This window comes from Oreochromis niloticus, linkage group LG9 (genome assembly GCF_001858045.2).
Source record: "Oreochromis niloticus isolate F11D_XX linkage group LG9, O_niloticus_UMD_NMBU, whole genome shotgun sequence".
Taxonomy (NCBI): Eukaryota; Metazoa; Chordata; class Actinopteri; order Cichliformes; family Cichlidae; genus Oreochromis; species Oreochromis niloticus.
Window position 1 is genome coordinate 26295444 of NC_031974.2, and position 26806 is coordinate 26322249.

Below are 26806 nucleotides of genomic sequence, written 5' to 3' on the forward strand. Positions count from 1 at the left end.
GCCCTCAAGTTGACGACACGGCAACAAACGTGAGTTGACACCGTCGCTTTTGTGCCGCTTTCCGCCGCTGAACCACACAGTTTGGGGATCGGCGGCAACCAAAATCTTTGGAAAAGTTCGACATTTGTTGAAACCGTGCCTTTATTTGTGTACCACGTTGTGCCGAATTACAAATGAAGGCTCTGCAGTCGAGTTAAGATTTGGTGGTGTTGTAGCAGGAGTCCAATTTTTGCCGAAAAGCAATGAAACTTTAAAGCCGCTCAGTTCTAACGGAGTCTGGCCCTCTCCACCGGGGCCAAGTTTCGGCGACGAAAGGAAGGAACGGACAATAGGGGGTGTCTGCGGTCCGCTTCTTACCTGTGACATTTGCGGCCGGAGGTTGATCTCCTTCAGGTTGATGGTCTGGGGTCTCAGGTTGTTGAGCAGATGGCACAGGAGGACTCCATCCCGGAGGGTTTGAGCCAAGTCAAATACCTGAGCAGAGTCCCACGTAACCCGGTGGTTAGCTGGGAGCACCTTGCAGTTTATCAGCCACAGCGCGCATTGCCTCCAGTACTCCATCATTATTGTGACTTCGGCCGGGTGAGCTTCAGGAGGTTTCTTTAAATGAAACTAATGACTGTTAGGTGGTGTTTTACGCGTTAGCCTAAATCGTATCCATGCTACATGCTACAACTCTAAAAACCCGATGAAAGCTGAGGAGGACCGCTGCACAGGGTGGCGGAGATTCAGGCGACTGCTCCAGGGATGACAGTCCGACACAGTGAGAGAGGCTGTGGATGGAGCGCACCCTGCACCCTTCCTATCTCTCTCTCTCTCCCTCTCTCGCTCCCTCTCTCACTCACTCACGCTCTCTCTCTCTCTCTCCATCTCTCTATGACTCTCTTCCCTCCCCCTCACCCAGCTCTTCACCTCTTCCGCTTGCCACCCATAGGCTCGTGGAGATGCGTCTATTGCAATGCAAGACATAACCACATAAAGCATACAGTCACATTACACTAAATACACACACATACACACAGGCGCTAAAGCATTTTAAACTCCTGTTCACCGCCAAGTATCAGAACTACATCAAGTCCAAGGTCTGCAAATATTCCAGCTGCACAGACAGAGTAATGGGAGGTGCTGCTTAAATGCTTTAATGATTACACACACTAAACGAATATCTGTGTGAGATACGGAACCCACTTTCATTCCACTTAGCACACGTGCATTTTTTCTTCCCATAAAATGTGACATTATTTAAATACTTTTTTTGTTTAATATCTCTTTGTACCCTCTTTTGAGATAAGTCACACTGGAGTGTTTTACAGCAGTTATATCTGTTGCATTAAGTATGTGGTGTACTACTATGTGGTGCGCCCCTCCTGATCCTTTCCCATCACCTTCCACGTCAGGACAGTATTGAACTGAAGCATTTTGCCTGCATGTGCCTGCTTTGTATTTTCTGCAGTCAAGGGTGGCCACACGCTCCTGTTCAGTGATGCAGTGAGGGCGTTTGAAGAAGAAATCCTGCATGAGTGAATGCACGAGAAGGCAGATGTGCCTTATCTGCTGATGTTCAATATGCTGGAGACACGCTGCGCACTCAACGACTTTTAACCAGACAGACTTCAACGGCGCTGCCGCTGATTTGTCAAATGTTGGAAAAGAGAACTCACGCTTTTTGTCCGACTTTGTCATTCTGCAAAGTATTTTCTTATTTCTTTGTTATTTATTCCTTATCAGATAAAACCATTCCAGGAACATGAATTATTATGGAACCTGCATTACCTGATTATGGCACAAATACTTCTGTTTTTTTTATCTACTTCCATCCTAATAAAGCTTCAAACAGTCACTAAATAAACACTATAAACAACTGGACAACCCAGTGATCTTTACCATAAAACAGTACAGATTGGCTTGCTTTTAGAGTATTTGTTTAATGATCATTTTGATACAATTGCGGAAAAGGCGACTTTATGCTACAGTCTGCTATTTCTTCCAAAAGAGTGGCATGACTGAGCCAATATATGGTCTATTTGAAGATGGATTTATCTTTTATTTGTTCTGTGCGGGGAAAGAAAGAAAAATTGACTAGATTTAGACTAGAATGCTAGTCAGAGTATGCTAAGCTGACTCTTCAGACTTACATGCATCAGATCAAGTGTACTGAACTGCTTGGTAATGGAAATGGAAAGGATGTGGGGTAGTACAGCACGTGTGAGCTGCCTTTTCATCTTTTACCACATGTGAGATTATTGGGTAGCCTTACACAGTTGTTTGGCCCAACACACACCTAGACTCCATCCCATGCGGCTGGCATGATGTTGTTGAGCAATGCAATTAAGCTCCAGGCATGAAGGTGGAGCAGGAGAGTGCACCTGTGAGAGAAATTAGACTACTTTTATTGATTCCTGTTGGTGTGCTAGCACAATAAAAAGCAATACACGACAGAAAGTCTGCAGAGGAGACAAAAAAAAGCCAGAAAAGTTAATAGCAGAACGATATACTGCTACAGAAAGATTTAAAAAGCGGAGCAATCTACCTGCCCGTTGCAAAAACTGTATGAATTACATAACAGCGACTGGAATGTGAGAGTCCAGCATGTGAAAGCTAATACAATCCCCTAAGAAGAAAGTGCTGGTAATCTCATTAACAGAGCTACATGAGGCTGCTCTCAGAGTGGGCCCAGAAATTAGAGAAGATGAGAAGAGATGAGACGCACATCTTCCACTTTAATTTCATTTTCAGTAAGATTCTCAGTGCACTAAAGCAGATAACCACTCGTAAATATATATGTATATATATAAATGCAATGCAAAGAATGCGTGCAGATGAATACTGCCGAGTCTATTTCCATGAAATGACTGAACACATGGGGTCCGTGCAAACAATGCCGTGAAGATTAGTCTCCAGCATTTTGTGGTTGTAAACACTTCTGTGATCCCCGCCCCGCATCTCAGCTCCTCATCTCCACTTCTTCTCCTCTTATTTGTGCAGATTTGGACTTGGATGAATGTCAGGGTTGGAACAGGAATGCCTGCGCGTCTGTTTATCCACATTGCATTTAGATTTAGTGTGATTAAATATGGAGGGAGGTTGTGCGGTTTGGTTGTAAGCATCCAGCTTTGTCTTCCGCAGGCTTCACTCTGGATGCCATGGCTGGCATAGCACAGATGACCGGAGAGATGGCTAGCAGCCGGATGCTGGCGGACCTCTCTGCACCCTTCTCCTGTTTCAGCTTCCTCTCCCAGAGTGGACAGCCATGACAATTATCAGCATACCTCTGATTAGTGTCCATGGGGACTGTGGGTAAACACACAAGAGTTTAAAGTTTAATGGAGGATTTTCTGCCATGCATTTTCAGCCTTTTTCATAAAAATGTATATATTCAGCTCAAGTTGCAGCTACACAGAGATGCAAAAACCCAGTGATCTGAAGTAAATGCACCAAACCGTGGTATTACTGCCTTCGATTTTCCCTTAATGCACAAACAACTGATCTGAGTGTTTCTGGGTTATTTTGCTGCTTAGAACTGAAAGGTAATGACTAACCATTTGAGCGTCCAAGAAACAGCATGATAATGTCTGGGCACATATGGCAGATGTGATCTCAGTGCCAGGATTTTTTTTTATTTTCTTGTCTCGTCACAGCACATAATTAAAGTCAACAATCAAGTCGACGAGCTGTAAGGTTCACTGAGCTACTGAGGAGAAGCAAAACCAAAAATATGGCAGAAAAAGAAGATGAAAGACTGAGCTGAATATATCTCAGGAACAAAAAGGATATTATAAGAAGACTCGTCTTCACCAGAGATCAACTTGGTTTTTCCTCCTGCTTCATTGGGTGTTTAAAATGTTTTACTAGCTGTGCTTTTTCTACAAATAACCATGATGATTTGGATTAACTTACTACTTACAGCTATTTAGATGCAGTCAACCTGAGAAAAATGACAAGAAAAATATGTTTATATTGGTTATATTGAAATTGGGTCATCCAACAGGACAAAGAGCTGAAGCGCAGCATCAAATCTAGAACAAGAAAAGAAGAGGTTGCAATGGTCCTGTCAATGTCCAGACTTCAATCCGACTGTAGCAGGACCTCAGGAGAGCTGTGCATGAATGAATGCCTACAAACCTCAAAGACCTGAAGCACTGTTAAAAAGAAGACTGGGCCGCACTGACACAACAGACTGCTAAAGACAAACAGAAACCAGTTATTGAGGCTAAAGGTACTGGTAGTTTTTCATAGCACTGCACAGAATCCTGTAAAAACTTTCTTTTTCACATGACTGTATTCAGTCACGAACTCTCATACAAGAATCTAATGTTTCACACAGCATGGTTTACATAATATTTCTCCTTTTGACCTGTGGATATGGAAGTGGCCCTGTCACCACATTAACCACCTGTACCTGTTTAACTTGAAGTGGTGCCTGAGGTACATTTGTATTCAGTCTTATGCTACTTTCTGACACAGAAAAGAGACCCTAAATTAACTATTCCTGTTTTAGCCATCCTGTATGTGCTACTCCACGCTGTCAGCATTCACACCCCTTACACATTGACACTTAGCTAGTATTGACATCTGCTAACTGAGTGGCATCTCCTCCACTCCCCACTGTCTTGCCAGCTGATCAGAGCACCCAAGCTTTAGCAGTCCCCCGAGCATGCGGGCGTTGCAGTGTTGTCCACACTCCATCAATACCATCTTGTCCGCCTGTAAATTACGGCGGTTCAGCCCTCTCACTGTATCACTTGATCTAGTGACAGCATGTGATCTGTTATGTGCGGCTCTTTCACCCCCTCTGTGAAAGGCGTGTTAGCTCCCTGACAGAGAAAGCGAATGCTCTCCATTTGCCTTCTGAAGATTGATCTATTAGCCGTACCTGTCACTCAATATATTTACATGAATTCAAACAGGCTGCATGTGTTCATTAAACCACGCTTGTTTGAAGTCTCTTATTTTACTATATGCAATTCATCACTTCATTCACTGTGTAAAAGGTACATTTCAAACAGAATTCAGTGATTTGCAAATCTTATAAGCTCCCAATATTACATAGATGTTGTGTTGTAATGGTGAAAATGAGATATTTAACAATTTCATGAGAATATTTGATGATTTTTAATTTGATGGCAGCAACAAAAGTTGGGATGGGACAACAATGGGGTGGAAAAGTAAGTGGTACTAAAAAGAAACAGCTGGAGGAACATTTTACAATTATTTAAGTTAAGTGGCAACAGATCAGGAAAAAAATGTATCTACAAATTGTATTCCAGAATAATGTTCATTACCACTTTGAATATCTTATCATCTACAGAACAAACAAGCATCCAGATTCTCCTCAAGAGACAAGGCTGAAAATAAGTATTAAATGCATGTGATGGGCTCAGCAACACTTCCAGAGTTCGCCGTGCAGTCCACAAATCCAGGTTGCAGAAGTAGCTGCCCTTACCTGAGCCTTTTTTCCTGCTCATAGGGAGCTGTCTGATTGTTGGGGTTTCTCTGTATTATTGTAGGGTCTTTACCTTACAATATAAAGTGCCTTGAGGTGATTGTTGTTGTGGTTTGGCGCTATATAAATAAAATTGAATTGAATTGAAAACCTTTGTAGTAGAAGAGCCCCATTGCTGAACTGGCCTGTCTGCAGTCCGGGGCTTTCACCAACTGAAAACATCTGGCACATCATGAAATGAAAAACTATAACAAAGAAGACCCAGGACTACGGAGCAGCAAGAACAAGAACATTAATATCCAAAATATCCAGCAGCTGGTCTCCTCAGTTCCCAGATGCTCATGGCAACAGATCTTAAAAGAAGAGGGGACGCTACACAGTGGTAAACATGGCCCCATCCCAAGTTCTCTGAGACATTTCATATGGTTTCTGTGTTCTATTGTGGTCACACTTTACACAGCATCCCAGCTCTTTTGGAATTGGGGTTGTATAACCCAGAGGTAACACTGAAGGCGACCGTAACACCGACGGCAACTGTAACTGGTATTGATTGTCTGACCTTACCCTTAGCACTCTATTTTGCTGTTTTAGGAGGCCAGAAGAGAAATCAATGCCCTGGGATACCCATGAGAGGCCTGGGATAAATGGAGACCGGCCAGGCTTTGCTGCAGCAGTGCAGCGGTGAGGATCAGCTGGGAACGTGTCAGAATGGAGGCAATGGAGTGGAAGATACATAGAAAAAGAGCATACCAAATCAAAGTGACAAAGGGAGTCTATGAGGGCTATTTTCTGCAGGGAGTAATTTGCCAGGCGGTATTGGAGTAGAGCTTATTAAGCGCAAGTAAACCAAAACGAAAAAAAAGAGGTTATTCAAACGGTTTTGAGTTTAAACACATGCGGTCAAATGAGGAAAGTCTATGTGTGATAAAAGAGGCAGGCTGAGACGATGAAGGGTGTGACCCCCAGCGTTAGGTCTGCAGAATGGCACAATGTGAAATGTGTGTTTCCTTCCTCTGAAAGTGTACTCTCACTTCTCCTTAAATATAAAATGACCATGAAATGCATGGACTGATGAGATGAACCCAAATTATTCAAGGTTGTCTAGTTTTTAATTGTGTGAAGTAACTGGATGGCTTGCTGGAGATATTTGTAGTTTAGTGATCCTCACTATATGTTCCATGAGGTCCACCATAAACCCGACATTTGTGTGGTTCTGTGAGAAATCAGTCTGTCTGTCCATAATGAATCGATGTTTTACAGCAATCTTATTAAATGACTATCTTAGACTCTCATCTCATTTGATAATGTCATTAGAACTGATGACATTATCATCAGCCTCCCCGTGTATTCTGTTTATACTTTTCTTTGCATTTCGACGTCCAGTTGGCCTTCATTTTTCTTGAGCTGCCGTGTGCTTATCATTGCCCTCCCCTTATCCTTAACTGTCAGTGACACAAGAGCACTTAAAGCGGTATGGCAAAGGCAGAAGACTGGACGTAAGGTAGGAACTAATAAAACATTTTCTTGTTATTAACAGAAGTTATACTTTATGATGCACCATATACAGTAAATGCATGCTCTCCCTATAGATATAAAGTCTGGAATAGACATGAATACCTCTAATCTATTCACCAGACGTTACATAATCACATATAGCCAATGCTGTGTTGTGTAAGTTTACATGGTAACGTCTTTTTCTTGTCAAAATAAGTGGTATTTAAGTCCATGAAGGCAAGTTTGATCCCATTATAAAAGATCTACTTGTGCATCTGGATTTTCTATATGCAGCATTAACCAGCGAAAGCAGTGAATTAAAACTAAACATGTCAAAGCATTTTAGTTGCTGGCAACATAGAAGCATTTCCAACGTCACGGAGAAACATTCCTGTTTCTTTAATGAAAATTACAGACATTTCAGACAAGAGTCGCCTTTATGGCTTATGCTTTATTATAATAAGAATACCCATTTTATATAAGAATGCAGCATTTCCCGTTTATACAACTGTTTGTCTGTAATGAAAGCAGATGTCCTCGAGTGTTGCAGACAGAGCCACTGGGGCCATCATCGGGGCAGCAGTGGCAGATGCAGCAGGTAAGATAAACCGAGTGCAGATACTGGGAGTGAGTTAATTAGCAACAGAGTTTTACATATTGCAAATCTTTCTCTTTTAGTCCCCCGTATCCTAATAATTCATAGGCCTGATGCTTTCACAGGGTTCATGTTGAATTCATGTTTATTTCTTAGAGTAAAACTGTGAAGCTTACCTTTATACGTCACATTTTCTCCCTTCTTTGGTGTTATGACATTTCATATCAGTACAATTAAGCAACATCTGTGTGGACTGATAAAGCACAGGGGTGGTGCCTGGATGTCATCTTCACCCATCATGTTATGAAACCAGAGTTTCTGCATAGCAGCCAAACACCAAATAATATATCCATTATTATACAGCCCAGCCCATGCACTGGATCTACGACCTGGACAAACTGAAAGCAGTGCTCCGTGATCTGGAGCCCTGTCCAGAGTTTCGGCCTCAGTCAGCGAATCCGTTCTACCGCAGGACGACGGGCGAGCAGACCTGCTATGGAGACCAGGCATACGTCCTGCTGGAGTCGCTGAGTCGGTGTGGAGGTAGTGAAAGTCACTCAGACAGGCGGCAACTGTGCGTCATACACCTGCCAGTGTGTTTAATTTAGAATTTAGAGTAAGACGGTAACAAATCACGTTTTTACTGTAAGTAAATTTAGGTAGTGTGCAAATACTTTAAGTGATCATAAGTAATTTTACACAGTGCATGGGTAATTTTAAGTTCTGCATAACTTGAGAGTCTCCTTTCCTGTAAAATACCTGCAATTTAGACGAGGTAAACCATAATACGAATATTTAGCACACTTATGATGTCATATGGGGAAATATTGTTTTTCTGCAAAATTACGAGGAAATTATGCAGCATTTCAGATTACTTAAATAATATATTTCTGCCCCCTTTCTTGTAAAAACACAAAAGTCATGCACTACTGCTTAAACATTACTTAAAATGACTTACATACTGGTTAGATTTTACTCACAGTATTTGTTACTTTCTTCGTCTAGTGTGCCTACCTTTAAGTATTTATAGTTAATATAATTGCAAATACATTTAAATTCCATTTAATTATTGGGGAATTGTGCCTTAAGTCGTCAGCTGTGTTATAAAGTGTTACCCAACATTTATATTATTAGTTTATAACATTGTTAAACCATGACCTTTTAACGTGAAGCCTGTGAGAAATACTTGCACTGACGCAGAGTGTTGCCATGTTTCGACAGGCGTTAATGTGGAAGACTTGACCAAGCGCTTTCATGAGTTCTTTGGACCAGGAACGGTCTACGATCTGCCCCTGAACGATCCATACAGAAAGAAAGGAGGTACTGTGCTTATGTGGCTGCCGTCTATCAATTTTGCAATTTCCATGAGTTAATCACCAGCTTAACAGGTGGTGATTAACTTTGTGAGAGCCTGTGTTTCTGCATGATAACTCTGTGCATGCTGTTTTTCATCCTGCTGATGGGGGCATTCCCTTTCCATGAAAATGTTCCACAGTCAGACTTCCTCTTTTTTTTCTTTAGTTGGTTTTTGTCCAGCACTTTGAATATTGGCTGTTTTTTCTGCTGTCAGGGTGTTATATAAATATTGTTGTGCAGTAAATTACCATAGCACCACGGGGCACTTTGGGTACAATGAACTGCAGATGGTTTTATGTCTTCTTGGACTAATATAAGAGGAGCTGTGTCATCATGGCCAGCGATAGCCATCATGACTGAACAGAGAACAGAGCTCCACCTGCAGAAACTTAAACAGCTCCATCAGGACATCCAAGGGAATGTTTCTTTTCCTCTTCTTCCTGCTGTATATCTACCAATTCTTCCCTCCCTCATAAAGCAGCTGTTTGTTGCATTTGATAGGCCCCAAAGCAATTCTCCCCATCAATGGCCCATGGAGGAATGCAAGCCTGAAGGTTTTCATCAGAAATGTCGATGCTGGCAAAGAAGAAACTGGTAAATATCACAACTGCGCAAAGACTTTTCCATGCCCTGATTTGTCAAGGTTATAATCTTCATGTGTTTCGTCTTTGAGGCTGTGACGTGGACTGTCAGATAGACGGTGTCACTAAAATCGCTCCTGTGGTGGCTATGTACGCCGGGCGACCTGAGATGCTGGAGAAAGTGGAAAAAGCCATTCGCGTGACCCAGAATAATGACATGTGTGTGGCTGTGACACTGGCTGCAGCGAGGTAAGTGGACACGTTATGGCAGGCTAGGGAATTGCAAGCCTCTATCCATCTGTCTGACTTTGTTTGTGCAACATTAGGTTTTTGGAGCATTTCATTGTGAATGGTCCAGATCCCAATGCTGTGGATGCAGTTCTGGCTCAGCTGAATGACCCCGATAGACAGAATCCTCAGGAGCTGGACAAGGCTGTCATTGGTAAGGGTTTAAAGACTCATTCAATATGGAATTTAAATTGAATTTAGCATGTTCTCCCTGTACCTGTGTGAGTTTTCTGGTTGACTTGTGATTCTAAATGGCCTTAGCTCTGAATGACTGTTCTTGTTAACCATGTGATAGGCTCTTCCCCAGTGACAGCTGTGATAGGCTGCAGATTACACTTGAACAGGAGAAGCAGCCGTGAAAACAGATGGATATAAATATGAAGCTAGAACCAAAGTTTGATTAGCCTACTTTGGTTTGGCATATGAGGGAAATGGCGAACTCAACTCTCACTAAGTCTTATAAATAGCCCAAGAGTGAGCAGTTTAAACAAACAACTAATGAGCTATAGAGCTGCTGATTAGCCGATGTTTTTAACCCTTGGACAGAGACAGTATAAAAGAGCTACAGCAAAGTCAGCCATTAGTTTCCAAGTCCTGTTTTGAAGCTTCGAGATAAGTGTTTCATCTTTGTTGCACAAAAGGGAAAAAAAATGAACGTAACAGTGAGACGAGGATGTGACTGTAAATTTGGATGTAAACATTGGCTAATGACTAAATTCTTAGCCAACTAGTGTGTAGTTTCATACCACATTTCAAATAAAGTATAACTTAGATTTGTTCAATTTTTACTCAGCATTGCTTAAACTGAGTGACTGAGGGAAATCATCAGAAAAGTGTTCACAGAGAGCGAGACATAAATCAATTTTCCCATAGTTTTCTATAGGACTTTTTTTGCCACCAAAGCATATCGCCATCTGGTGGTCTTTGCATAGAATGCATTGGCTTCATTTTTCTGACTAGAAAGCTAAGTCCATCTTTGATACTGTCTAAAGTTTCCCTTTAAGCCTTTATGTTAAACCAAGGTTAGCAATTTCTAGCTTCATAGCTTTAAATTCAATCAACAAATGTTGATTGAATTTATCATAAACTCATAAACTCATAAAAAATCACAAAATGTCAAGCTAGCTTTCACTCAGAAGCTAGAAAAAGGATAAAAACATTAAGCTTTTTGTCCAGATGTACCAGTTAGCTTAGGCTTACTGGTGCATCTGTTAGCTTATGCTAACTGGTGCATCTGTCTTAACTACTAATATTAACACACAGGATGGACTGTCTTTTAATCCTTTACTGTAGCAAAAGTGCTTATGTCTCACTTTAATCATACTTTACAGTAATTGCATTCACAAACTTAACAGGAAAAAGTAAAAAACATTATTAGCATGTGAATTAAAAGTATGCTGCATTCATGGTTTTGTTGTATTTGACTGATTTGTTTATGTTTACAGATGTGATTTGTAGCCATGAACAAATCCAAGGTCACAGCTGACTGTAGCCTGTACATTGCATACCTGTACATACAGTCCATGCAAGGCACTATCGTGGGTTTTGTTACAAAAAAGCTGCATATTGGTGGTTCTCTTTGCATTACTTCTCCATTATGTCCTTTAAATAAGCATGCTGACAGAAAGCAACTTTTCCTTTAAGACTTGAAGATATTGCACACCAGGACACGGTTACATTTAAAGTTTTCAGTTTGTATTTCAGAATCAAAAGTAATTTGTTGCAAGAAAGGGCTTAAAAACTATGCGTTGTGAGAGGGCTTTGGTGCTTGAGTAAAAAACAGTGAATCTTATCTCTGTTCTCATGTCTCCACTCAAGCTCATATCAGCCAGGTGAAGGACAACCTCACCAAGACATCCCAACAGCTCATACCTGCCGTGTTCACAAACACATGAGGTAAGCTAGCAGGCAGCAGCAGGACCCTTCCTGTCAGTGTAGCTCTCCAGTCTTTGATCTCCTGACTAATGGTCTCCCTCCTCCTGGCTTTTCATTCTCCCCTTCCCGCTGAGTTGAGTGTCTCAGGTTTTACAGGGCTCAAAGGGTTCAGATACTTAATGTACACGTGGAAAGTTCCCGCCATTAATATAATGTACATTTTAAGTATACTGTAAAGCCATTAAAGACCTCATAGTATCTTAATATGCTAACAGGGCACTTCACTCTCAGACTGCAGGCTAACTTGTGGTTCCTAGTTAGCCTGCAGTCTGAGATACCTAGTATTTAAAAGTAGACTGGGAGGGAGAACCTTCAGCTTTCAGAGCCTTTCTCTTTGGAGCCAGCTCCCAGTTTAGAGTCAGGAAACAGACTCTGTCTCTACTTTTGTGATAGAGCTTATAGTTAAACCCTCCCTTCGTTACGCTGCTGGAGGCTTCCCATGATGCACTGAGCTTTTCTTCTTCACTTCCTGTGTGCTTTTATACCACTGCTGTACTTAACTATTATCAAACTCTGTCTCTTTCTTCCATAGTGTGCTTTTTGTCCTGTCTCTCTCTCTGCTCTCTTCTCTTTCCCTTGCTTTTAACCGGTTGGTTGCCCCTCCCTTCTGGTTCTCCCAGAGGTTTCATCCTGTTAAAACATAGTTTTTCCTTCCCACTGTCGCCAAGTGCTTGCGCACAGGGGGTCGTCCAATGGGGTTCTGTCTAATATTGCATTGTCATATTGTCTTTACTTTACAATATAAAGCATCTTGTGTTGACTGACTGATGGGAATTATCACTATATAAATGAAACTAATTTGAATTGAACTGAATTACAGCATAGTGTGGCATCATAAGGAAGAGTAAAAACATTAAAGAGCCCAGTAACGTGGATGTTACAACCATGTGCCATTCATACTGGATTTGTTTCCAGCTTTGCCCGGTGCGTTCCAGGGAGCGCTTCATGGAGTCCTGACACTCAACCAGCTGGACGAAGCAGTCAGAGACACCATGCGCTGCGGGGGATGCACCGCCAGTCGAGCCTCCTTCATTGGAGCCTGTTTTGGGGCACAGGTACTGTAGGAACATGGTTGATGGACACATAAAAAGAGCCATGAGTGACTTATCCAAATTAGTGTATGACTAGAAAAAAGTGTTTACATTCAACACTGACACTTTTTACATATTGTTCATTGAAAAGATAAGGCAACATGGAGTAAGTGGATACTGTTGCTACTTTGGTACAAACAAAATCAGCAAAGTCAGAATCAGGAAAAGACATTAACGGCACCTCATACAGCTGTGACACCACCAGAATGTGAAGACATTCAACTGTGAGCTCGTCAGCCAGATGACATTGCACCAATACCAATATTTGCACAGCTGTAGGTGGGATATCACCAGCGTCAGAATAGCCACAAGCTTCCAGTACAGATGTGAGATATACAGCACTAATGGGAGAAAATATTCTACGTGTTTATTGGCATCAAGCACAAACCAGTCCAAATGTATCTACTCTGCAAGAGACACCAAAATCCATCCTTTTTTGCATGTTGTTCTGTGCACCCCTGGAGCTCCTTTGATGAGTTTGACAGTGAGCTCAGATATGCCGAGAGCTTTGTGCTTGCTTGATGCTTTCAGCTGTCATCTCGATGTGCTTTCAGATCGGCCTCCAGGGAATCCCAGAGTCTTGGAGGAAGAGGACGCTCAGATACCCTCTGCTGTTGGAGCTAGCTGAAAAAGTGGTCAAAAAGATTCAGTAATCATAGTTCAATTTGAATTTCTTCCCCCCACAAATTCATCATCTATGTAGAATTTGTGGATAATTGCATTTTAAGAGACTTTCTCAAGTTGCAGATGTACTTTGGCACAGTTATCCATGACAGTTGCATTCTAAAGTCTTGTGCTGAATGAAACTCGAATCTATTTGCTCGGTCAAAGCTGCATCATGTAAAAAAACCCAGTAAAAGCTTGTGTAACCTATTCTCAAATAAAAACTTGTGTTACTGAGACATTTGTATTTGTCTGCTGTTTGCTTTCCTGTGGAGTGGAAAGTAGGGATTTCCTAATCTTAGGAAGCATGTCTGATGAGAGAGAGTAGTTTTGCTGAACCGTCAGAGTTAAGTGGGTTTCTGTCTTCTTACTCCTTTGAGAACTTTCTGTTATTGTGAAGTGAAAGAGCAGATACACACAGATTTACTACTGGAACACGCAGAGACTGCCACTTATTTCTCTCTCACAGGAGCTGTTCTGCCTTCCTGAAAGTGCTGACATTAATATTCACATGTTTAATGCACCCGCCCCAACACTTCTGAAAGTTAGCCAAACATAAGGCAGTGCCAAATCCTTGATATCTTTGACATGGGGTGGGTTTGAAGAAAAAAATCTGAGTGTAGGCTCCCATTGGAGCCTCTGGGTTGCTTTTCCAGTAAAAGTTTTACATTCAGAGATTGACTGGTTAACGCTGTCAGTCAGTGTATTTAAACTGGTACTGTTTGTTATCTTAGCAAAGAAAAAAAGGGAGCTATGTGTGATTTTAAGCTATGTTTCCTAAACACTGACTGCACTAATGTTTGGATGAAGAAATCTCAGAGCCAAGGTTTTGGTGAGTGGAAAGGTTGAGGCTGACTGTGCGTTGGTAGCCTGCAAGGGGAAGTCATTTGATGTCTCCCTCTGCCTGACTTCCTCCCACACAGCAGGTAACCGGCTCACTTTGGCATAATCACATCCAGACCTGAAGAGTGTTTTTGTTATTCCAAATTCTGCTTTTGTTAAGATGTTTTTGAAGAAAGGGCTGATGTTTGCAAAAGATATTGTGTTACTGATGGGGTACAGCACACGTGTCAGCAGTTTTTATGGAAAAAGTGTACTTAACAGTTCTGTGTGTGCTCTAATGTGCACTTTACTTTCAGTGGAATTGCAAATTAGTTTATAGGAGGCAGATGAGCCTCCACAAACCCAACCAACACCACCTCCTCCTGTTGATGTCAAACATAGAAATAATGTATCCTTAAATTATTATTATTATTATTATTAACAACAATCTTTTTATTTGTATTAATGGTATAATAACGAAAGATTCACAGAATAGTTTCACACAGTTACCAAAGGCACATGAATAAGTGAATGGCAAAGGTCTTAAAAAAGAAACTTAACGTGACTTAAAAAAGAAAAAAGTATTTATTTTTTTTACTGTTAGCACCCTGATAAAAACTTGCCCTCGTTAAAACTGGATTTTTTCCATGTCTAGCTTATATTGAAATGTTTACAGAATGAGTGAGAAGTATAAAATGAAAAAGTTGTTATAGTTTAGAAGATAAAAAAAGAGTTTATTTTTCCCAAAGGCTGAGACATTCCTGTGTTGCAGGAGAAAATTAGAATAAGTAAATAAAATAAAAGGAAACCGGGCTCAGTTAAATTAAAAAGTAGAATTTTAGAAAAAAAAAAAAAAGACAAAAAATTAAAAATTCGCTTTTTTTAAGAAGTACAAAATCAAAATAAATACAATGGCGGCTAATGTTTCCGTGTGACGTGAATGCATCCAAAGATTACTTGTAATGCAAGAGAGAAATCTCCTACTCGCTACTGTGTTCCTTTGGTCATACGGCGACACCATTGAATATTCAGGGTACTGTTTGGTTGTTAGAACAAAATTCACTTGCTTCAGCACTTGCATATTATTTCACTCAACTACTGTCCCTCGCATCGTACCACGATAACACTTTCGTTTCTTTTCTTCATACATTTAAACTGCATTTTCAACGTCCCCACCCATCGTCGTATATTATTTGCGCATTCGCAATATCCACTGACACGTTAGGGAAGGGAACAATCTTGTCACTATACTATCTTTGCCTGGCTCAACAGCTGGGTGGAACTTGGACAAAAAAAAAGTTGCTTCAATGACATTTTGTATAGTGATGGCTCTTTGAGGGCGAGACTAGCCAGTTGTTAACATTAAGTGTTTATTTTCGCCGCTGTGCCATGGATTTTAATGTAAAACGGCTAGCCGCAGACGCCGGTACTTTTTTGAGCCGAGCGGTACAAGTAAGTCTAACAATTTAGTTCATGGGAATTGTTGCTAGTCAGCGTTAGCCACTGTGAGGTTGCGTTAGCGTCCTTGCTAAAGAGCTAACGTTACCGTGATTGTTACTTTGTAGCTAAGCAGTTACACCTAATTGTAAGTTAATTTCTATAATTTGCATTGTAGAATGTATTTAAAAAGTGAGTGCGTCACCCAGGTCGTGTTAACACTAAGCTATTTGTTCAACTTAACCATCAATGAAGGCCTCAACACCGTCACATGAAGCTATCAACAGCAGCTGGCAGATAGCGCTAACCTTTATTTTCCGAGCTTAATAACGTTGCTTAGCTTTTTACCCTCAGTCATCTTGTGTGTATCTGTGAATACATCCGTGAAAGCTACAACTGGCATGCGCAATGTAAACGTATATTTTTAATTTTTCAGTTTACAGAAGAGAAGCTTGGTCAGGCTGAAAAGACAGAGTTGGATGCCCATTTGGAGAAACTTTTGGTCAGAGCTGAGAGCACCAAGCAATGGACAGAAAAGATTATGAAGCAGACAGAAGTCTTACTACAGCCCAACCCCAGTAAGATCACACTTTTTGACTTTCAAAGGACTGACACTGACATTTCTAAGCAGCACAGGGCACCCACCCACACAATGTTCTTATAGACCTGCAACCTGATATTCAGGAATCAGGAATTCCCTGAAGAGCAGCTCAATAAAGATGAAAGATTTGTTGCTGCCAGTAAGGCTCACATTAAAAGCTTTACTTCTCAGAGAGGGTGTTTGACTTCCACGGGTTTGTAGGGTGCCTGTGAAGTCTGTAAACTCAGCTGTGCATCCTCCTCACTTCACACCATGATGTCGCATCTCTGCAGCCGAACACCAGCATAGGCACAACAAACACAGACCGTCCATCTGGCGGTTGCAGTCTTGTGCAATAGTCGTAGACATGGTAAACTGGATGTTATTGTGTTCACGTTAAACACAGCACAGATAATCTTTCACATGATGTAGTAACATGAAACAAATTACAGCGGTTTCAGAGAGACGCTGGCTTGTAGTTTGTCATAGCTGTCACAATGAAAGCTTTCAGTGTGGGTCTTTAAGTCGGGCTGTCTGAAGCATACTAAAGTCACTCCCTGCATTTGGCTCGCTCACTGTAGTCCTGTGACTTTGTAATTGAGTTTTCTTCTTGCGCTCTGCAGATGTCCGGCTAGAAGAATTTGTTTATGAGAAACTGGAGAAGAAGGTCCGCACACGTATGAACAATCATGAGCTGCTGGGACAGTCCATGATTGAATCAGGGAATGAATTTGGTCCTGGAACTGCCTATGGTGAGTGCCACGGTGAAACACTGACAGGTACTGGGGCTGTAGTCGATCAAAGACTGTCTTTGCTCAGGGAAAGAAAGTCTGTACATTACCTCCAGATTAAATAAATCAGCTACAGAGCGGCTAGCCCAGTTAGACTGCATAAATTATAAATACACAGGGATTATTATTATCATGATCATTATTATTATTATTATTATTATTGTTATTATTATTATACACATAAAAAACCTAATATTTGCACCATATTTGATTATTTTCACTTTGTTTTGTGTATTAAAATGGGAAAAGACTTTGAGCCAGGTAGTCTGCACTTGCACATAGTCTCATGATGTCTGAGTAATGCTAATAATTATGCTAATAGGCCTCTCTCAGCTGTGGCGGGATGCATCTGCCGTTAGAAAGCCAATAGACCAAAGCTACTCTGGCTTTGATTTGTTCACTCACAAAGCCTCATACATTAAACAGCAAATCTGGCAGAAAAACCTAAAACATGCCCCAGTTTTCCCAGGTAGTCTGTTCCTTTTCCAGAAATAATTAGCTACTATTGATGGAGATTTTTTTTTGTCCTTCTTAAAGTAATGTTGTTGTGAGTTTAATGAGAATTTGCACAGTCGGAGCAATCAACCTGAGATGACCCCAGTCCTACTGGGAACACCAGCTGAGCTGAAACTTTGTGGTCTTTATTTTGTTGATTTGAATCTTTAACAAAAAATAATAGAAATTCTACAAAGGCAACTAAAAGAGGCCTACAGCAACTCAAGTCAGAGTAGTTTGATCATTAGCAAGCCTCCTGACATTACACAGTGGACAAAAGGCTAAAAGAAATGACGGTCGCTCTAGTTGTTCAGTTGTTAATAGAATATAAATGCACGGTTGACAGTGAGAAGGAAAAACGCCCTTTTAACAGGAGGAAACATACCACAGAACCAGGCTCAGGGAGGGGCAGTTACTTGGTTAGCAGGGAGGGAGACGGGGCAAAAGACACACTGTGGAAGAGAGCCAGAGATTAATAATAACTACTGGTTACATGCTGGGTGGTGTGTAAACAGAGAGTGAAAAAAGAGGAAATGCAGTGCATCATGGGTAGCTCCCAGTAGCCTAGGTCTGTTGCAGCATCACTAAGGATCCAGTTACCCGATCCAGCCCTAACTATAAGCTTTATCCAAAGGAAAGATTTTTAAGCCTAATCTTAAAAATCTCTAAATATTTCTCAAAACATCATCAGCTTGTTTGTCTGTCTCATGAAGACTTGTAAAAATGAGTTAAACTCTGGTTTGTTTGTTTTAAAGAACATTTTGATGATTTTCTGAACCATCTTCTGCTATTTTCAGTCCCAGCCAGGCCACTTATCAGTGTCAAGCTGAAACAATATCACCATTCTCCCTCCCAAGTGTTCTGCTGGCACTAAACTTTCCTTTTGCTGCTGACCATTGTAGGAAACGCTCTGATAAAATGTGGAGAGACGGAGAAGCAGATTGGTGGGGCGGAGCGGGAGTTCATCCAGAGTGCCGCCATCAACTTCCTGACACCGTTCAGAAACTTTTTAGAGGGCGACTTCAAAACTATTCTGGTGAGTTGGAACCGCAGGCTACCTGTCCTGAATCACTTTCACTTTTACCCGGACTTTGACCTTTAAATCTGGATCTCATTCACAACAGTGACGGCTGCAGAGGGTCCACGAGTACAGCTTTAATGATTGTAGCCATTATTTTACAAAGTACTGAAAGATCCTGTTGAAGTCTGTACATTATGCTCACTTCAGTTTAGAGTTTAGTGTTCAGACTATGTCAGGTGTGTGCAAACTCACATTGTGATTATAGAAAACAAGCCCTTTTAATCGTGTTATAATCTAAAGTAAACACTGATGAATGAAGTAGAAGCCTTGTTTACACTGTGCTGTGTCCATGTGTCGTTTATCTGTGAGACTTTTATGTTGTGATTTGTGTCCAGAAAGAGAGGAAGCTGCTGCAGGTCAAACGCCTGGATCTGGATGCAGCCAAAACCAGACTAAAGAAAGCCAGGATGGCTGATGCAAGAGCTGCGGTAAGGACACACACACACACACACACACACACACACACACACACACACGCTGATAGAACAGCTTAAGTGAATTCTGCTTTTGGTACATTCACTAGCTAACTTCTTCACTGGGGAAGAAAATCTATCGGGCGTGTCCCAGTGTCACTCTGTCTGAAGTCACACAAGTACTGCCTGACACACTACGTTACACAACACAAGGCTGACCATTTTATCTCTTGTGACATGCAAAGAGTCACATGAGCCACCATGGGAAGTTTTAGAGTTCCCTTTTCTTAATTTAATCTCATGCTTTGTGTTCGTGTTCTTCAGACAGACTGTTGAAACTCTTGATTAAACCGAGTGTGGCAACAAAGCATGTCCTTATTCGTGAGGCGTGAGGTGCCCAGGTGTGTGTGTGTGTGTGTGAGGAGCATGTATTTGTCCTTGTACCACATGGTGTGCCACAGTTTGTGCTAAAAGCCTTGTTTAATAAGTCAGCTCACTGGCCAATTGATTAGGTACACGTGGTTAGTATTAGGTTGGACCATCTTCTGCCATCATAACCTCCTTCATTCTTCCTGGCAAGGATAAAACAAGGAGCTGGAAACAATCCTCCGAGATTTTGGTCTATATTGCTGCAGATTTATTTTCTGCATGCCTATAATGCAAATCCACAACATCCCAAGGGTGCTAGGTTGGATTGGCATCTGGTAACTGTGTGTGAGATATGGTGCGTTATCCTAAGCCATGTTAAAAAAGGTCACTGAATAGTTGTTCCTTTTTTTGAACCATTCTCTATAAACCCTCAAGATGTTTGTGTGGTAAAATCCCAGTTTCTGAAATACTCAGACCGGCACATGTCATTCAGAGTCGATTTAATCACCTTTCTTCCTCATTCTAATGCTCTGTTTGAACTTCAGCAAGGCTATAAGCCATCAGCCATGTGATTGGCTGATTTAGGTTTGTGTTAATGAGTGGTTGAAGCTAATAAACTGTCCAATGAATGATATATGAGTGGTGACATGTTTAAAAATATTTTTTTGCATATTCACTCTTAGTAGAAACTCTTGTGTTCTTCTCCACTGTTGTCACATAACTGCCAATTAACAATATAACATTAAACCATATATGAGGAGTGCATATTTGGCTGCCATCTTCTTGTAATGTGTGTATTACCACCACTTCAAAGCTGCCCCTAGCTGGTCTGTTTTTCTCTGCTCTCCCACTCAAACTGAGCTCAGAAAGTTGTTTAAACATTTAGGTTATTAAGTGCTAAATATAATAGTATGTATTAGTTTTTAATCTACATGCATATTGTGTAGTGCTCAATTGTTTCTGTCTACAAGCAAAAAGAGTTTTCTTTAATGTTAATGGGCATTTATGTGCTTTGATTGATTTTAAGGGGATATGACTCTCACAGCTAAGACTGTCTAAAGATGGACTCACTAATGACCTCAGTTTTTTATTAACTAAAGCTTGACTTATAAATTATTTTCAGAAAATGCCCACTTGCATCTAAAGCATTCAGGTTGTCAGTAAGGAAATAGGTTAGACATGTCTGAGCCGGTGTTGGTGTACAAATACTGAACAAAAGCACTGCAGTACCATGTAAGAGCCGTAGATGACAGGAACCCAGCAGAGCCACGCAGTCCCAGTCTTCAGTGTTTCCAGAAAACATTCGTATCTTTTGCTCGCAGTTTGCCTTGGGAAGAAACAATCTCACTGAAGCAGAGTGAGCATAACTTCCTCCTCCTTATGATTGCCCGTTCTACTATCTCTTTTAGGATATTTAAAGTGTTTTAATTTAGCATTTTCAAACAGCACAGTTGTCTATTGAGTACTATTGGTTTAATAGTGTGTTTAATCTCTAAAAACAGCTTTTTGTATCCATATCATCTGAGTAAGCATGTTCACTCATGAGTGAGAACACTGTAAACTAAACATGTGAGACGTAAATAGTAGTTTCTCTAATCTTCAGGTGAATCATGGTGTGACATAAGCAGGGTAGCACACAGATCAGTGGGAGTCTGAGGAGAAACAGTTGATGTGCTACATTATCACGGTGCTGCTACCACGTACAGATTGTGGTTTTGTCAGAGCATGCCACTGTTGCACTTTCACACAAACGCAGTGTGTATGCTTGTTTTGTGTTGGCTGTGGCTGCGCAGCAGCTGGAGCTCTAACTACTGTGTCACTGTTTTTAAAACGCAAAGCAGCAGATGTGAGCAGAGGAAGTGACAGAGGTGAGTGGAATGTTGGAGCCATCTTTGAATTGAACACACACACACAGACCAAGCCTCCTGGTAGTAGTGTCAACAGCTGCTGTCGATTTCTCCATCTCCTCCATCGCACATGCTGTCGTACCTCATGGAAATGAAATCCTTGCAGACAAACCTGACAGGGACCAAACACTGCAGAAGCTTCCATCCTCCACAGCTCTCCCTCAGCCTGTGATGTAGGCTGTGGAGCGCGCAGGACAGCGAGGCCATTGTTCACATGTTTATCGAACCTCTTAGCCATCCCAGCAGACTTCGTATTGAATTGGCTTGCTCAGTATACGGAAAAGGAAACGTCATGTTCAGTTGTGTCTTTGTCCCCGTTTTTCCATACTGCAAATCTTGTTATGTTTCTTTTTTTTTAAAGACGTCTGACTTATTCCATTAAAGTCATATATTGTGAAAAGCACAGATGCCAACTAAACCCATCTTTTTTTTCTCCTTTAAATCATATTTCCTTTAGCCCCGCCTGCGCTTTTCCTTATCTGTGTCATCTTTGTCATCCCCAGCCTTGAAAGTTTTGAAATGAGGTTTTTCTGTAAATTATATATTTTCCTTTCTTCGTTCACAGGCAGAGCAGGAACTCAAGATGACCCAGAGCGAGTTCGACCGGCAGGCAGAAATCACCAGACTGCTGTTAGAAGGCGTCAGCAGCACCCATGTATGTAGTAAGGATGTTCCTGGTGACTGATTTCTTAGTTTTTAATTAAACTGACTGACTAGTTATTCTACGATACTTTCAGATATCAAGTTAGGTTTGAGGATCCTTTCATGTACAATGTCTGTCTAAACAAATCCATTTGAAACCGTTAACCACATTCTTCAGTAATGAATCATAGTTTCAATGCTGCTACACTGTGTGGCACCTCACACCATGCATAAGGAACGTTGCACATTATGAACATTTCAAACAAAAGATGAAGAAGGAAAAAAAAAACCCTTGGAAAAAAAAGCTGATGTTAAACATGATATGAAGCCCAGACCTCGCTCTCTACAGCCATCTCCTCCAGCTTATCTGGGGGGAACACAGAGGCGTTCCCAGGCCAGCTGAAAGATGTATTTTCTGCAGCGTGTCCTGGTTCTACCCCAGGAGGAAACCACCTCAACTGGCTCCTTTCAATGTAGAGGAGCAGCGACTCTGCTCTGAGCCCCTCCCAAATGACTGAGCTCCTCAGCTTATCACTAAGGCAGAGGCCAGCCACCTTTCGGAGGAAGCTCGTTTCCACCGCTTGTATCATGATCTCATTCATTTGTGTTCAAAATAACTAATAATAATAGGCTTAACAAAAATTTATGGTGTTTTTTTTTTTCTACAACATGTGGAGGCTGCAGCTCCATCTTGTGGAAGATGGAGCAATAACTTTTAGGACACAGCAATTTACCAGCATTGGGCTTCAGTTAAAATGTTAACAATTAGATTACACGACTAGTACATGTGTTACATACTAGTGACAATAGCAACGATTAGACGGCGAGTGGCGTACGGCCCTAATACGTAGCCCAGCTAACACTGTTACTGTGTTATAGTGCTGTTTTCTGTGCTGCTGCCTGTCTGAAAAATGAAACCAAGTAAATACCACATTCTTTAACACTGGGAGGACTCCACTCGTTTTCCTCTTATTGATGTTTCACTAATGCCGTCTCTCCTCGTGCTTTTCTAGGCACACCACCTACGCTGCTTGAATGACTTTGTGGAGGCCCAGACTACTTACTATGCACAGTGTTACCATTACATGGTGGATCTCCAAAAGCAGCTTGGCAGGTGAAATTCTACTGCTACGTTTCATTCCTTATGTCAAGAATATATCTTACTCTGCTGTTAGAAAACATGAGGTTTTTTAGATCAGCGATGATACATAGCTGTTCTGAACCACACGACTAGAGCATCTGTGAAAAGTGCACGAGCAATTCTCATCAGTATTTTTCAAACTGAACCTGTGTTTTGTTATTACTCATAATAGTTTTAATGTACTCTTGACTGTAAGGAAGATGAGTCATTCTACTCCTTATCATTTTTATGTTATTCACTTTTAGAGCCTGACTCATCAAACAAAAGTGTTTTAACGATGTTCTTGTCATTTGTGTTTGTTAATGTCTAAGTTAGCAAGTCTGAGGAGGGTTGCAAAAAATTTCCACCTTTTGAACTGTAAAAAAATGAAAAAGACTAATGCTGACAAATTTAATTGAGAGAGAGATAACACTGAACTTGAACTCAAACTCTCATTGTGGTTCTGGGGTTCCCCAGCAGTCCACAGTTGCTTATAGTCTCCTCCTCCCTCCAGTTTCCCCACATCATTCTCGAACAACAACCAATCGTCAGTGTCGGGCGGGGCCAGCATCTCGGTGCCCACCATACCGATGTCCGCCTCCCTGCCCAGTGTGTCTGCAGGCCGCAGCAGCTCCTCGGCTTCAGGTGGATTCAGTGAATTGCGCAGCTCCAACGGCAGCCGGAAAGCCCGGGTCCTTTATGACTACGATGCTGGCAACAGCAGTGAGCTTTCGCTGCTGGCTGATGAGGTGAGGATGAAATATTCACTGTTCCTTCTCAGTTTAACTTCATGCAAGAATCCAGAAGATTGAGAAGCCTATTTTATAGTCATTTTCTTCACGTGTCTTTAACCGCATGGTCCTGTAGCAGTTCCTCTATCATAACCTCTATTCAGCAGAACATAGGCCACTCCTCTTCCTTGCGGTTGATTAACCATGAAGCAGGATTACTTTATTTTACATTCAGAAAAAACCCCAGTCTGACGCTGCAGCCTGAGGCGCCTGAAAATAACACGATCTATAACAAATGTGCATCTCAGAGAGTGCCTGTAACAGAAAAAAAGATGTGATCATTTAATGCAGTTTTGCATTTGTGCTTCCAGGTGATCGTAGTCAGCAGCGTCCCAGGCATGGATTCAGACTGGCTCATGGGCGAGCGAGGCAGCCAGAAAGGCAAAGTGCCAATCACCTACCTGGAGCTGCTTAACTGAGACCCACAGTCCCTTCTCTCTCTCTCTCTCTCTCTGTCCCTCTATCTGCTCAGCCCTCAGTAACCAGCTGTGATCTCATATTTATATGCAGGGGCAGGCATCACTTTCTCCTTCATTCAGCCGTTTTAGAATGAGTTTCATTTGCAGGAAGGAGGCGTGCCACTTGTTGCAGGCATGAATTGGGATGAATAAAATGGAGAGAAGGGAAAGCAAACTGACCCATCCTCTCATGTGTATGCCATACATTTGTAAACCTGCTTCCATGCCTTTTTTTCTGTTTGATACCATACGACCTGAAACATGTGCCAGAACATCTCCCAAACTGTAACTTTGAAAAAAAAAAGTTTGTTTACAGCATATATATATCTCAGATGGTGACCGTCATGTTTTTCCCTTGCATTTTTTTTCTTGTAAGTAGTGATACAGAGAAGACTTTTAATTTGAAAAAAAGCACTTCAACTTGAAGTGATGCTGATTTTCTTAAAGTCTTATTTTATAAATGATCTTGTGATGCAGTAGCAGCTGTTGTGGTTTAGCATGAATATGAATCATTTTGAACAGTGTTGTCATTCAGCTTTATTCACACGGAGCCTCCAGACAACATGTGCCCTCTCACAGTCACTGCCTTTTTGCAGCTAAACCAGCAGTATTGAGGCTGTCAGATAAGCCTCCTCTACAAGCTTCAATCCTGATATTTGTACTCGTCTCATTCACAATTTAAGTCAAATATTTATCATCCACAAACAGCGACTGCGTTTGACACATTGGTGGTTTTGGTCAGCTTGGTGTTTGATTTCTTTTTTTTTTTTTTTAAAGGCCTGAAAGTAAACATGTAATTTAACATTTAATCTACCTTTTATTTTTCTAACATCCCTCATCAGTTTCCCATAAACATGCATTTCAAACTATTATGTAGACAATTTCTCCAAAACATTTTGTTACATTCTGGGAGATTTCAGTATGCTATCCCTCAGCTGCTTTTTTGTTTTGTGTGTGTAACTGATAAGATGACACAGTTGTGAAAAAAAAAATACAACAAGATGCATAAAATAAAGTGTTTAGAGACTGGATACGTGTACATTTGCTCCCCTCACTCTCGAGTGTTCATGTTCAGTGATGGAACCACCAGAGGGCAGGCCAGGCAGGGAACACGCACTGTCTCGAATCAGCTGGATGCTACATTTGTAGCAACGACTGCAGCTTTAACTGCTTCCTTGTTTTTATGTGCAGATGAACATGCCAAACAGATTTTTGTTGAAGTAAAAATTCAGACATCGGAAGACCTATTTCAAAAGTGCTCTTTGGTTTGAACACGTGCTGCTGCTACAGTAGTTACAAGGCAGTTACTGGGCCACAACTGGGAGGAGAGGTCAAACCCGAGGACTAAAATAAATTCATAATGTCCACTATACTTCAGAGCCAGCTGCTTCGATCACTGCAGAGATTTTGTTCATGTAAAACTGACCCCACTGATTATATTTTCAAATTAAAGTAGCCTATCTTTACCCCGGTGTTTGGGCTCTCTCCTGACCTATTCTCCGGTGACTTCCACATCTCCCAGAAGAGCCTCATGCTGCAGCGCTAGCAGCTGTGGACCACAAACCTACAAATCCCCAGATAATAACTGACCCAGCTGGACATAATGTCTTTATCTGAAGATGATTTAAGGGGTTAGCTATATCCTCTTGGTCTGTGTACATTAATCTGTGTGGTAGTTTTTGTCCTTTTTTGACCTTAACATGTCACAGTTATTACATTTAATGAGCCTGTAAAGTTGTCTCTAGCTTCTGTTAGCCAGATAATCAAGAAAGCTCTTTTCTGGCTCAACAGTAAGTCCAGCGCAAAGGGGCCTCATCCTGGCCTTTCAGAGGAGCAGGAAGGGTTAAGAGGAAGTGGAATTTTGCAAACTGCCTGTTGACTAAGAAGTTGCCTCAACATTAATATACACAGGACAATATTTTCATTTTCCAGCATGCACTCATCAGCGAAACTTCAGACATTAACTGCTTCCCTTTGGCCTCAGTAGCCTTCAGTAGCACTTACCGAAAGGGTTTTTTGAGTGCATTGTTAACACGAATTGCTTAAACAGTGAAAGAGAAAATCTTCTGACTGTAAGAATAAGATCCGTTGAAACATGTGAACTCTGAACTAAAGCAGCAGCCTGACAGTGACTCACTGGCCCCAGTAAAACCACAGCAGTGACATGAACTCGTCGGTTGTGCAGCGTTCAGTGCTCCCAAACTCTGCATTTATGTTTTTCCAGATCTTTCACAATTCATATTGTTGCCTTTCTAAAAATAACCCACACACTTCATGCAGATGATCAGATGAGTGATAGCCTGCCAGAGAAGAGGCATTTCCTCTTTCATCCGTCCTTATTGACTGTCAGATGCTGCACTGAAAGCACTTGTTAACATCTGCCATTTCAGCAATGGATCTCAGCTTGACATCAGACGGTTTCATAGTTTTTGACAGATGCCTCGACAATATCCT

At 41.4% G+C, this 26806-nt stretch overlaps 3 protein-coding genes and 1 long non-coding RNA gene across 7 annotated transcripts in view; 2 read left to right on the forward strand and 2 right to left on the reverse strand.

Annotated features, from left to right (window-relative positions):
* The window catches only part of vav3 (vav guanine nucleotide exchange factor 3), a 92669-nt gene extending 91838 nt beyond the window's left edge, over positions 1 to 831 (reverse strand). The window contains exon 1 of one of the 2 annotated variants that reach the window (XM_019362926.2): positions 358 to 831. In XM_019362926.2, coding sequence (XP_019218471.1) covers positions 358 to 564 — 207 coding nt within the window. In that variant the 5' untranslated portion in view covers positions 565 to 831. The remainder of the gene's footprint in view (positions 1 to 357) is intronic. The other variant, XM_005461384.4, reaches the window with a different exon arrangement.
* A 1526-nt stretch (positions 832 to 2357) lies between these two features.
* LOC112847743 (uncharacterized) lies at positions 2358 to 7889 on the reverse strand. Its single transcript, XR_003221499.1, has 3 exons — positions 7709 to 7889; positions 3905 to 3925; positions 2358 to 3291 (listed from the first exon to the last, which is right to left on the reverse strand). It is a non-coding gene; the product is annotated as an uncharacterized LOC112847743 (long non-coding RNA).
* On the forward strand, positions 6799 to 13685 carry LOC100709205 (crystallin J1C). Of its 3 annotated transcripts, none has more exons than XM_005461382.3 (10): positions 6799 to 6944; positions 7469 to 7535; positions 7896 to 8075; positions 8754 to 8852; positions 9390 to 9482; positions 9562 to 9718; positions 9796 to 9911; positions 11576 to 11653; positions 12608 to 12747; positions 13338 to 13685. In XM_005461382.3, the coding sequence occupies exons 2-10, from the start codon at positions 7469 to 7471 to the stop codon at positions 13434 to 13436; spliced, it is 1029 nt and encodes a 342-aa protein (XP_005461439.2). In that variant the 5' UTR covers positions 6799 to 6944; the 3' UTR covers positions 13437 to 13685. The 3 variants fall into 3 exon arrangements, with proteins under 3 accessions (XP_005461439.2, XP_013120455.1, XP_013120456.1); XM_013265001.3 differs by having other exon boundaries at positions 6863 to 6944; positions 7466 to 7535; XM_013265002.2 differs by having other exon boundaries at positions 6885 to 6944; positions 7446 to 7535.
* Positions 13686 to 15526: 1841 nt separating this feature from the next.
* sh3glb1a (SH3-domain GRB2-like endophilin B1a) lies at positions 15527 to 25383 on the forward strand. Its single transcript, XM_005461381.4, has 9 exons — positions 15527 to 15720; positions 16142 to 16283; positions 16909 to 17037; positions 18474 to 18607; positions 18988 to 19080; positions 21907 to 21996; positions 22997 to 23097; positions 23618 to 23852; positions 24206 to 25383. The coding sequence occupies exons 1-9, from the start codon at positions 15658 to 15660 to the stop codon at positions 24311 to 24313; spliced, it is 1095 nt and encodes a 364-aa protein (XP_005461438.1). The 5' UTR covers positions 15527 to 15657; the 3' UTR covers positions 24314 to 25383.
* The last annotated feature ends 1423 nt before the right edge of the window (positions 25384 to 26806 follow it).

Bases quoted from the DNA above. Each gene is read 5' to 3' on its own strand.
- sh3glb1a (XM_005461381.4), top strand. From the start codon at position 15,658: ATGGATTTTAATGTAAAACGGCTAGCCGCAGACGCCGGTACTTTTTTG. The intron at 16,284-16,908 runs GTAAGATCACAC...TGCGCTCTGCAG, and splicing joins CTTACTACAGCCCAACCCCA to ATGTCCGGCTAGAAGAATTT. The intron at 19,081-21,906 runs GTAAGGACACAC...CTTCGTTCACAG, and splicing joins TGGCTGATGCAAGAGCTGCG to GCAGAGCAGGAACTCAAGAT.